General features: G+C 49.3%; 1 protein-coding gene across 1 annotated transcript; it reads left to right on the forward strand.

Annotated features, from left to right (window-relative positions):
* Nucleotides 1-4723: 4723 nt before the first annotated feature.
* SOX8 (SRY-box transcription factor 8) lies at nt 4724-10086 on the forward strand. Its single transcript, XM_061349230.1, has 3 exons — nt 4724-5425; nt 6584-6822; nt 7715-10086. Exons 1-3 carry the CDS (start codon nt 4983-4985, stop codon nt 8449-8451), a joined length of 1419 nt encoding a protein of 472 aa, XP_061205214.1. The 5' UTR covers nt 4724-4982; the 3' UTR covers nt 8452-10086.
* Nucleotides 10087-11232: the final 1146 nt, after the last annotated feature.

Consider the following 11232-nt stretch of genomic DNA (forward strand, 5'->3'; position numbering starts at 1 on the left):
GAAAACGCTGTAAAAACCAACTAATGCAAGCAGAGCATTGAAGAGCGAGGCTCTGAGCCTTCAAGTCTCAAAGGGAGAGCGATTCATAAATGTCAGCCTGGACCGCGGGCGCTGAGGCATCATTGATGCTGATCTTCATTCAACAAACCGCCCGCCGCCACGTCCCCCCGCCCGACCCTATTTTGCTGTGTTCCAAACAGCTGCAAAAGTGACAGAGAAACAAGCATTTACTGTCACAGCACCCAGCAGCTGTCCCTGCCAGCACCTCAACCCTGCTGTCCCTGGCACCCTAAATTACTCTGTGTTCATTCAGGTCTAGTCTTTCGCCCCTCTGGCTGCCAGGAATTGGGTTTAAATACAACAGAGAGAGTGAATGTGCGCAGAAATAAGTATTTTGTGAAGCAGCATTGACATTTGGGGGCTCCTCTAAAGAAAACATACATTCAATTATGTATAATGCAGTTATACATGATCCCGCTGAGCATTCAGCTGCGTTTGCTGAATGAGAGATGGGAATCTCGCAAGGAATTTGGGATATTCTTACTACTAGTTAAGATTTTTCCAGCGTTAACATTTTTTTGCCATTAAAATCCCTGATTCTTCCCTGTGGAAATCTGATCTTTAACTCCTGGGTTAGCAGGATTAAGGCTGAAAAGGATTTTCAGAGGAAGAATTACCTTTCTTTTTTTCCTCCTGTATTTGTACAGGATCTATAATGAGGGGGTGCCGATTTGGAAGAGGGATTCCTAAGCAGTTCTATCAGACAGTTAATAATCACAGTGATAATAATTAATAGAACTGTGCTTCTCCATTACTTGGAAAAGATGCTGCCCACTCTGAACTGTTCAGGAGGAAAGAGGAGATCTTTTGCCTGTGCACGGGGATATTAAGGACTAATAATCATAGAAGCCCTTGTTAGGAAAAGCTGTTTTCTTTCAGCAGAAATTCCACACCAGGCCATAGCATGTAAGGATTTTCATGACACCCTCACTGCCTTTGGCTCACAATGAAGTAAATGTCCTTTTCCTCTCATCTGCTAGATGAAACCTAGAAAAGGGCTTAGGAATCCCATGCCCCCTCTCTCCACTTGCATTCTGAACAGGAGAGAGGTCATTGGAGTCCTGCCCATTGCAGGTGTGCAGAGCTTCTTATACCAACACCAGGCAAACATTCATGGCTTGGAAAAGAGCTGCTGGGGGACCTGTTGCTCCATTGCTCACCCAAACTATTCCTGTCCAGAAAAAGGAGGGATGCTGGAGCAAAGCACCCCATTAACACAGTAAAAACTAATATTAACCCAAAATTTAAGTCTCGCTCTTTCCCCCCACCCTGTTCTCAGCACAGCAGCTGTGCAAGGGCACAAGTTTCCATCCACTCATTGTGGATAAGGGGTTCTAGAGTCCGTAGCTCATAGCAATCCATGGAAACACTTCTAACAACTGGCTTTGGATGAGGCTGTGCACTAAAACCCTGGTTTTGCTGCGGTGGGAGCACACAGTGACTCTCCTGACAGCACAGTGATTTATCACTCCTGCCGTGCAGGTGAAAACAAGAACTTCAAGAGCACAGCTAAGCACAGGCGTGGGAGCTGTGGAAATGCCAAGGACTAAATACCCCAAGTGTTAACTAAAACCTGCAAAAAGGTTCTGTCCCTTTTACTCATTAGTGTTCAGAGCAGCAAGGCTCGTTGCATGGGAACACAAGACAAGTTTTGGACCTAAAATGATCTGCAAGCAACTGAATTGTATAAATTTAGCCATAAAATGGCAGCAAGCAGATACCGGGTACATGCCAGAGCCTTCCCAAGCACACAGCATCGGATTGGACCCATCACTATTGTTCATCCTGAGAGCAAAGCTTTTCAGCTCTTCTGCTGCTGTTTGAATTGAAATTACTTGAAAGTTACTACAGAGCTTTTATTTTCTAGCTTTTCAGCTATCAGGAGCTTTCCTGTAAAGGACTGAACACTTTCACAGTAATCTCTAAGCTGCCACTGAACTCCTGTATCCTCTAGGCAGAGCATTAATCCTGCAGATGTCAGGGACTTTACTTTAACACAACACGTAGGTTACTCTTATCTGATACGAGGTTGTTTTTTCTTCCCCCGTAAAGCTCTTTCTATTTGCTCTTTGAAATTCCCATGTAAGATCTGCTCCCAGTTCAAAGGTAAGCAGGGTTTGAAAAATGGTAACTTTACCACTTGGTCAGATGAAGCGATAGAGCGCACCTTTGGGCTGTGCCTGCATCGAGTCAGGGAAGGGACGCAGTACATGCGTGCTGCAGAGCATATCCCATCGTGTGCAGTGGTTCCTACATGCTCACCTGCTTGGAAAATAGAATCCTGGAATGGTTTGTGTTGAAAGGGACTGTAAAGCTCACCTAATTCCAAACCTTTGCCATGGACCAGGACACCTTCCACTAGAAAATGCCTTCCCTGTCTTCTGCTGAAGGTGACATTTCCTCTCATTGATATAAATGGGTCTCTAACTGCTCTGAAGCCAGCGTGCACACACACTTATTCCTGCATAAGGAATTGGTATAGCAGAGAGAAACCAGGAGAGGAGGTCAAGATACCTCCATCTCATGGGGATTCTGATGATTCCCAAGTGACGATGTGATTTAGCCAAGCATGCAGACCTTTATTTATTACCTGACCCTCAGCCACGCTGGTATGAGCTGGCCAGGAAATTTGTTGGAGACTGGAGTGAACTTTAAAGATAATGAAGCAATATTAAGAGACTGGTGGCACTCTGCTCTGTTCCCTCTGTTCCACCAAACCCTCTATAAACATACCCCACTTGGGTGCACTCTTTAAGGCTCCCATGGACAGGCCAGGTCTAGATGACACATCCTGTAGGATCACTGCAAGACTTGCCCTGCAGCTCCATCATTTGCCCATCCCTGTGCAAACATCACTGGTACTTTGTCCTACAAAATTTGAACTCAAGACCCTGTAAAACAAATGATGCCACTTGAACCAACTTGTTGTCCCAGCACAGTCTCATTTTATTTCATGGATGCATGAACTCAGGAAATGGGAGCTACTGAAGTTCCCAGGTGCTCCAGCTCCCATCTCTCCCTGTGTCATCCCAGCTTCTTGCAGCCTTGCCCTGCTTGGACTCACCTCAAGGCACAGCAATGCTGCTCCCTCCACCACCCTGGCTGAGAACTGGTGCTCAGAGACATGAAATGGTTTGTGCACTATTACAAAGCCAGACGTGCAGCAGGACACGTACCCTGCTCTGCGTGTCCATCGCTAGAATAAGAGAAAGCAACTACTGCAAGTTGCTCTCCTCCTCCTACCTGCCCTGGACAAAGAGGAATTCAAGTGTGTGGACTGGAAAGTGCAATTCTCTGCCCCAGCCAGAGCTGGGGAGCCCTGAAAAGCAGCACCATGCAAGGGGGAAGCAAACCAACGTCTCCAGTTCCTGCTGTCCTCAAGGGCTTCTTTCCCTGGAAGAAAAGTTCAGTTATTCCTCACTTGCAAGTTTAACACATGTAGTTTAAGGTTTGAGCCTTAAAAACAGTATTTGTTTATAAAGACACGTTGTAAAATTATCTTTAAAATCCCTTTGTTCACTCACTTTGTGACTCTGAAACAGAAGGATCAGTTTAATCAGCAAAATCAGTAATTTCTAAAGAAATTACAAACGAGAAAATAGCATTTCTAAAGAAAATAAAACCTTGCTTTGCACTTTAGCAGGTTAAATTTATTTTTACATAGAAGGCAAACGGACTTAAAACACATTTAAACAGTGTTACATTTAAATTTAAAGCGTACTTTTGATTTCAAGGTGATTACACATCGTAGCAATTAAACAAAACGCCTTCAAACCCACCACGTTCCTGATACTTTTTAAGTACTGGAATGCTTCAAGCACTCACACAGTTCCTACTTTTCCTCCTGTAAATCATGTACTTGACCCCCTTTTTCCGAAGGGGCAGCGGGAAAGCAGCGGATAAATGGGAATCTGGGGAGTTGCTCCTTCCCCCCCCCCAGTCGCAATTAGAAAGCTGGATTCCGAGGCTAATTAGAATCAAATGCTCCAAGTCAGCGCTGCAAAACCCGGGCTCGCTCTGAGCGCGGCAGGGAGGTATTTTAGGGAAGGGGGTTTAGGGGAACCCGAGCAGCACAACCCAGTACCGGAGCTAACGGGGAGATTTTTCGGGACCCCCTAGACACAAAGGCTCCCCGAAGTGCTGCATCCTCCTCCGACCGGGAGCATTGCCGCTGCCCGATAGACACCAAGAGCGGAGAAGAGCGAGAGGCGAGACGGGCCGAGGAGCGGCTCGTTCCGCTTCTTTTCCCGTCGGATTGAGCGGGGAGAAACGATGCGCTCGGTGATGCACGGAGCGCTCGGCGGTCGCGGTGCTCAGCTACCGGCGGGCTGCACGGGGAGCTCCGGCTCCGCTTACAACCGAACCGAGCAGAGCCGCACCGGTGCTTCTGCCATGCACCGACCTCAGCCTTAGCCCCTCGGCGAGGGGCTCCAGGAGCAGCCGCCGTCCTCGGGGCACGACCCCAGCCCGCGGCACCTCCCGGCGGCGACAGCGGGCAAATCAGAGCCCCGCCCTTCATGTAAATGAGAAACCACTCTCCCCCAATACAAAGCGGCGGGCGGGAGAAAGCCCCACCTCTTATGTAAATGAGCAACACTTTCCGCCAATGGGGAGCGGCGTCTGGGGCGTGGCCTTGCGTCCTCCCCTTAAAGTACATCGTTGCGGGGCCGGTGCGCGCACTGGAGGAGGAGCGCAGTGGTGGGTGCTGGTTGCGGGGCCGGACGGAGCAGGACTTGTTTGGGGTGTTTTCCGCTTTATCGGCTGATTTTTCCGCTTTTGCGCCTTGTTTTTATTATTCCGGCTGTTTTTTTTTCTATCGATATTTTGTTTTTCCGCGCCTTGCGGGCGCCTGCGGAGCGGTGCGCGGCTTCCCCCCGCGCCCGCGGGCCGGCTCTGCCCCTCGCCCCCCTTCCCGTCCGCCGATGCTCAACATGACCGAGGAGCACGACAAAGCGCTGGAGGCTCCGTGCAGCCCCGCGGGCACCACCAGTTCCATGTCCCACGTGGACTCGGACTCAGACTCGCCGCTGTCCCCCGCTGGCTCCGAGGGGCTGGGCTGTGCCCCGGCGCCCGCCCCGCGCCCGCCCGGCGCCGCTCCGATGGGCAGTAAGGTGGATGCGGCCGAGGTGGACGAGCGCTTCCCCGCCTGCATCCGCGACGCCGTCTCGCAGGTGCTGAAGGGCTACGACTGGAGCCTGGTGCCCATGCCCGTCCGCGGCAACGGATCGCTCAAGGCTAAGCCGCATGTCAAACGGCCCATGAACGCCTTCATGGTGTGGGCGCAGGCCGCCCGCAGGAAGCTGGCTGACCAGTACCCGCATCTGCACAATGCCGAACTCAGCAAGACCCTGGGCAAGCTCTGGCGGTGAGTCCCGCGGCCGCGCATCCCTCCACGGGGCTCCGCGCCTGCACTCTGCTCTCAGCGGGGCCGCTCCGGCGGGATTCTGCGTTTGCACCCGCTTCCCCCTTTCTAAATCTCTTTACCTTTCTGTATCTTGTATTGCCCACGGGGGGCTCCGTGAAGCGCTTCAAACTGAAGCTCAACTCCCCTCCCTCCCAGCGTGCGGCTGCGCTGCGAAGGACACGCCGGTCCCAGCTCCGAAAAGCCGCTCTTCCAGGGGCCACGGTGGGCTCGGCTCCTGCCCCAGCGCCTTGTCATGCATGGATCTTCCTTGCTCCATCGCCGCCATGTGCAGCGTGGGCCCTTTCTGCGCCTGGCCAGGGTTCCCCTGTCCCCAGGACATCGAGACTTTCTTAACTTCTTTTTTTACAAAGGCTTTCTCTAAAAGTTTTTCCCCTTGCTTGCTTGGTTCGCTTGTTACTTCCAAGCTATAAACTCAAGCAAGCCCATATTGAGCCGTTATTTTAATCAGATTTCTAATTCCCCTTCTCATCTGTGTGTTTGCACGCTCAGCGCTGTGGCAAACTTTTTCTGTTGCGTGCTCTCTGCTTCTCAGCGAGCCACATTTTATCCCCTGATACACTCAGTCACATCAATCTGTACCAAACATGCATCTCTCCTGCTTGGGCCAGCAATGCTCCCGATGCCGTTTGGGACTCCCCAAAGAGAGGTCTTTGGTGGGGGAGAGCTTTGAAAGCAATAATCCCGTTGCTGTTGCGCTGTGGGCTCTTTGTAAGCACCAAACAAAGCTGGAAATGGGCAGCGTTGTTTGTCGGGTGAGGGGGTGGCATTTGTGGGACAAACATAGGGATAATATTTGGCACAGGCATTTCAAATGGGGCAGGGGGACTTTGTTTTGCCCTGTTATCTGTATCCGTAGCACTTGGGGTTTTTCATACCTCAATAGTTGGTATTTTTAAATACGTTTTGGCAAGGTAACTTTTCTTTTTGCTATGGCAGATTTGTTTTGTAATTGTTGTTCAAATCAGTGTAAGGGAATTGGGGATGTGTGAGCCTGAAAACAGGCTGAAAACTTCTAATGCAAAGATACTAATTTTGGATTGTTTTTTCTTTCTCCCCTTTATTCGTATTAAAAACCTGTATAAATCCCTCCCAAACCAGCTTGCTAAGTGAAAATGAGAAACGTCCCTTTGTGGAAGAAGCCGAGCGGCTCAGGGTCCAGCACAAAAAGGATCACCCGGATTATAAATACCAGCCCCGGAGGAGGAAAAGCGTGAAAGCCGGACAGAGCGACTCCGACTCCGGTGCTGAGCTCAGCCACCATGCGGGCACCCAGATCTACAAAGCGGACAGTGGGCTGGGGGGCATGGCCGAGCCCCACCACCACGGTGATCACACAGGTAAAGGGCAAAAGAACCTGCAGATCCCAAGCATCCTGGTTTGGGATGTGAACCCGGAGCAGGCAGGGGCTGCTCTGCCCCCGCTGTGTGAATATTGGTAGGATTGGGAGCATCCAAAAGCGCAGGGGTTGTTGCCCCAAGAGCTCTGGTTTTGCACCAGAATGTGGCCACAGTTTTCTTCAGTAAATGCTGATAGAGGTGACTGCAATTGGGAACCCCGAAAGTGCAGGGATCCCACATTCCCAGCTGTCCTGGGAGTGAGGGGAATTAACTGTGAGCTAAGAAGGGTTAATAACGCATTGGCCTTGTAAGAGGTGTCTGGAGGAGCGGGTCCTGAAGACGCTGCTTCCCCCTCGGAGCTCGCGGCTTCTCTCCGGCACTGCAAATTGGCACAGGGAGCGTGTTGACAGATTCCAGGAGGATTGCGAACGTCCTGCAGCTACAGACGTGTCTGTGCTCTCACCCAGCCTGGCTGGGGATCCCAGCACGACTCCTCTGCCTCCGGGAGAGCTGGGCTGGCCTCGGGCTGCCCACTTGGAGAGCTGGAGGGGACCCGGCAAACCCATCCCTGGGTTCTGCTTCCCAAGCAAGTTGGGGTTTGTGGAGTTCAGGGGTGTCCTGCATGTTCCAGAGTGGTCCTGATGGATACGGTGTGTTCCCTGGCTTCTCTGCACTCCGAACCTACACCTGTGTGGGTGGTTTACCCTAACTGACAACATGTCTGTGTCATGGTTGTGGGGGGACCTCAATCACCTCCAACACGGGGCCATAGATTTAAATCCTGTTTCCTTGCAATAAGAGGGAATAGAAATCAGCATTTTTTTTAATATCCTTAAAGGAATGGGTCTTCTGTGGCCGCTCTCATTCAACCTTGTTCTCCCTTCATACCCAGGTCAGACCCACGGACCACCCACCCCCCCCACCACCCCCAAAACCGACCTCCACCACGGCAGCAAGCAGGAGCTGAAGCACGAGGGCCGCCGCCTCGTGGAAAGCGGCCGCCAGAACATCGACTTCAGCAACGTGGACATCTCCGAGCTGAGCAGCGAGGTCATCAACAACATGGAGACCTTCGACGTGCACGAGTTCGACCAGTACCTGCCGCTCAATGGCCATGCTGCCATGCCGGCTGACCATGGTCCCAATGCTGCTGCCGGCTCCTATGGCGCTTCCTATTCCCACTCGGCCACGGGCACCAGCGGGACCAGCCAGGTTTGGACTCACAAAAGCCCGGCCTCAGCATCGCCGTCATCTGCTGACTCGGGCCAGCAAAGGCCCCACATCAAAACGGAGCAGCTGAGCCCCAGCCACTACAGTGACCAGTCCCATGGCTCCCCTGCACACTCCGACTACGGCTCCTACAGCGCCCAGGCTTGTGCCACCACCGCCTCCACCGCCACGGCTGCTGCCTCCTTCTCCAGCTCCCAGTGTGACTACACGGACCTCCAGAGCTCCAACTACTACAACCCCTACCCCGGCTACCCCTCCAGCATTTACCAGTATCCCTATTTCCACTCATCCCGCAGGCCCTACGCGACACCCATCCTCAACGGCTTGTCCATCCCGCCGGCTCACAGCCCCACTGCTAACTGGGACCAGCCGGTCTATACGACCCTGACGAGGCCTTAAAGGATGTGTGGAGCCCCCGAGGGCTTCCCTGACATATGCACTAATGAAGGAATGAAGACGAAGAGCGTGGAGTGCCGTGATAAGTTTCCGAAGTGCCTCCTGAGCCACTGGGAACTCTGCTCGTTGCGACTGGATGTCCCCTTGCTTCAAAACTCTCCAAAAGGACAGAGCTCTATTTTTCTTTAATACAATTAAAACAATGAAATTAAAAGCAAAGGACTGGTGATTTTCCTTTTGAATAAATGAAGGACAAAAACCATTCGACTCCTCTGTGAGGACTGAACTGGACTTACTCGTCGTGGAAGTTGACAAGTGCAAAAAAGTGGAGCTGGGGTGGGGGGGTGTGGGAAAGGGAAGGGAAGAAAAAGCTGATTGAGACTTTAAGGGTCTATTGCAATGTGAGGAACGGACCAACCTTGAGGGCAAGAACTCACTGGGACCAAGGCGGAGGAGCCCCGAAAGCCCGGCTATTCCATGTAATGATCTCGTGGGAACAAGCGAGTCTGGTGGGACCAACCAATTCCATGTCTGAAGTGTTTGTTTGATTTTAGTCAAGAGTTCTTCTGAGCAAGGTTTGGCTGTAATTAACATTTTGTTTTGTTTTATGGAAGCTTAAAATGGGGTTTGTTTCCTTTTTTGGTATTTTTTTTTAATCTGTTAAATATGTATTTATGTTCTGTATTATTTTGTCTTTTAATTAATGAAGTAATTTTGTGCAAAAAAACACAACAAAATGAAAGTAGAATTTTAAAAGATTTTAAAGAATTTGGGGGTGGGAGCATAAAACTAGTGGAGATGACACAATAAAATGGTGTTATGAGTCTAGAGGTTTTCCTTGGTTTTTGGGCTTGGGACACTGCAGCAGTCGTCTTAGAGAGGAACTGACCCAATCTGCCCATCGCAGAGCTGGTCACCAACAGGGAATTCAAATGGGAATGTAAAATAACAAGGGGAGGGGGGGAACAGTTACTAATTCAATTGGGAGGCTAAAATGATCACAAGAAGGAGCAGGCAGTTTTCCTGGCTACCTGCTCTTGGGTGTTAAATTGGGACTTAAGGCATCGCAGAGTCTTTGTGCGCTTTCGGAACCAGGACTGCTTTATAGGAAGATGTAATTTAATGAGAAATGATCAACTTCTGCTTTAATTTTTTGGCTTCTAGGGACCAGATATCACCCATCAAGCTGTGAAACTAAAACCCTCTCCACTAAAAAAAACGTTTTAGGTACTTAGTTTTAGACTAATATTTTCATTGATATATTTCTACTTCTTCCATTGTATGCTGAGCATATAATAACCACCTATTTTATGGTAACTTGTGCCTTTAAGAAACCTTTGTAAATCTAAACCCACGTTTCAGAGGTTATCATCTTTTTACCTTTTCTACGTTTCCTACTTTTTCTTTTTTTTCTTTTTTTTTTTTCCTAAAAAAAATATTTTTTTGCATATTTCCTTTTGCGGGGACATTGGGGGTGGGGGAGAACACAGAAAACTCCTTTTTATGCAATCTATTTTTCTGTATAAAGTTTGAGAGACTTTGCCTGTTACTTATCTGTTCTCTTCACTAGCTTCGGACTAAGCAATGCTAACTTTTGTACAGATCCATTTGATGAAATTAAAAGTTGCTTTTTATCAAGCTACGTGTTGGTTTTCTTTCTGCTTGAGCCTCTTGCTGGGCTGAAAAGAAACACGGGAGAAGGAGATGGGATCCTTGGAATAAACTGTTTTGACTGAGGTTTTCTGTTCTCAATGGCTTGTTGGTTTCAATTGGCTTTTTCTTTTCCTTACTCCCTTTCCCTGTATTTAAATAATGTCTTTCCTATAGGCATTTTAATTCTTTTTAATTTACTTCTTCAAAACCTATATTTCCACATCCATGGAAACCCTGAGGATTTCATAGGATTTCACCGAGGCTGCTCGCATGAGGAAGGGTTTGCAAGCTGAGGCTGTGCATGGTTTTAGCCCCAGCGCCTTTTATTCCATACAGCACATAGGAATTTTACAGTAGCAAGTCCTGCTTTCTGGTTGGTGAGCCCTTGTAAATACCTCTTAATTATGATAGCAACAAAATTATACCTTGTGTGTAGTGGGTTCTTTTAAAAATACAGTCATTAAAATAGTTATGTTTGTGACTTTTTTGGGTTCGCTTGGCTTCTATAAACTAAGCTGCAGTTTGGTTTCCCCAGGTCAGAGGCAAACCAGTGTGAGATCTCTCCGGCTGGGCCTTAACTGGGAGGAGAGGGAAAAGCAGGGCTTGGTTGCAGCGCAGCACTGTGGAAAATGGTTTAACACAGGGAGAAAATAAATGTGATGACAATTAATGAAGCTCAAGGACATTAACGAAGTCTGAACAACAGAGTCCCAAAGCAAATGCGCTGCTTGCCGTATCTGCCAAGAGCTGTCTTGCCAGAGAGTCTGTAACTGGACACCATTTTCTGTGTGCTCATTTGCAGAACTGCTGGCAAAAATGCTTTTATTGCGCTATAAGCCAGAGCTGTGGAATGACTTTCTTCCCTCCTCCCTCCAGTGACAATGCAAGTTGCAAGTCTTAATCCTAACTCATGCTTCAAAAATAGATGTGTGTTGGTTTGGCCTGTCCTGCGTGCTGAGGTAGGGCTTCCTCTCCAAAGTCACACACTTTAGGGGACGGGAAGAAGGGGAAAAAGCTGAGATGGGAATGTGAGTGCTTTGCTTTGCTTGTATCTTGGTGTTTAATCACAGAATCAATGAGGCTGGAAGAGAACTTCAAGATCATAGAGCCCAATTTACAGTGACTTCACTA

Source organism: Neopsephotus bourkii, unplaced genomic scaffold (assembly GCF_033783945.1).
Source record: "Neopsephotus bourkii isolate Nb327-2 ecotype Australia unplaced genomic scaffold, CSIRO-AGI_Nbou_v1 NB_384, whole genome shotgun sequence".
NCBI classification, from domain to species: Eukaryota; Metazoa; Chordata; class Aves; order Psittaciformes; family Psittacidae; genus Neopsephotus; species Neopsephotus bourkii.

Excerpts from the sequence above, each read along its gene's own strand:
- SOX8 (XM_061349230.1), top strand. The coding sequence starts at position 4,983 with ATGCTCAACATGACCGAGGAGCACGACAAAGCGCTGGAGGCTCCGTGC. Across the intron at positions 5,426-6,583 it reads ACCCTGGGCAAGCTCTGGCG|CTTGCTAAGTGAAAATGAGA; the intron begins GTGAGTCCCGCG and ends CTCCCAAACCAG. Across the intron at positions 6,823-7,714 it reads CCACCACGGTGATCACACAG|GTCAGACCCACGGACCACCC; the intron begins GTAAAGGGCAAA and ends CTTCATACCCAG.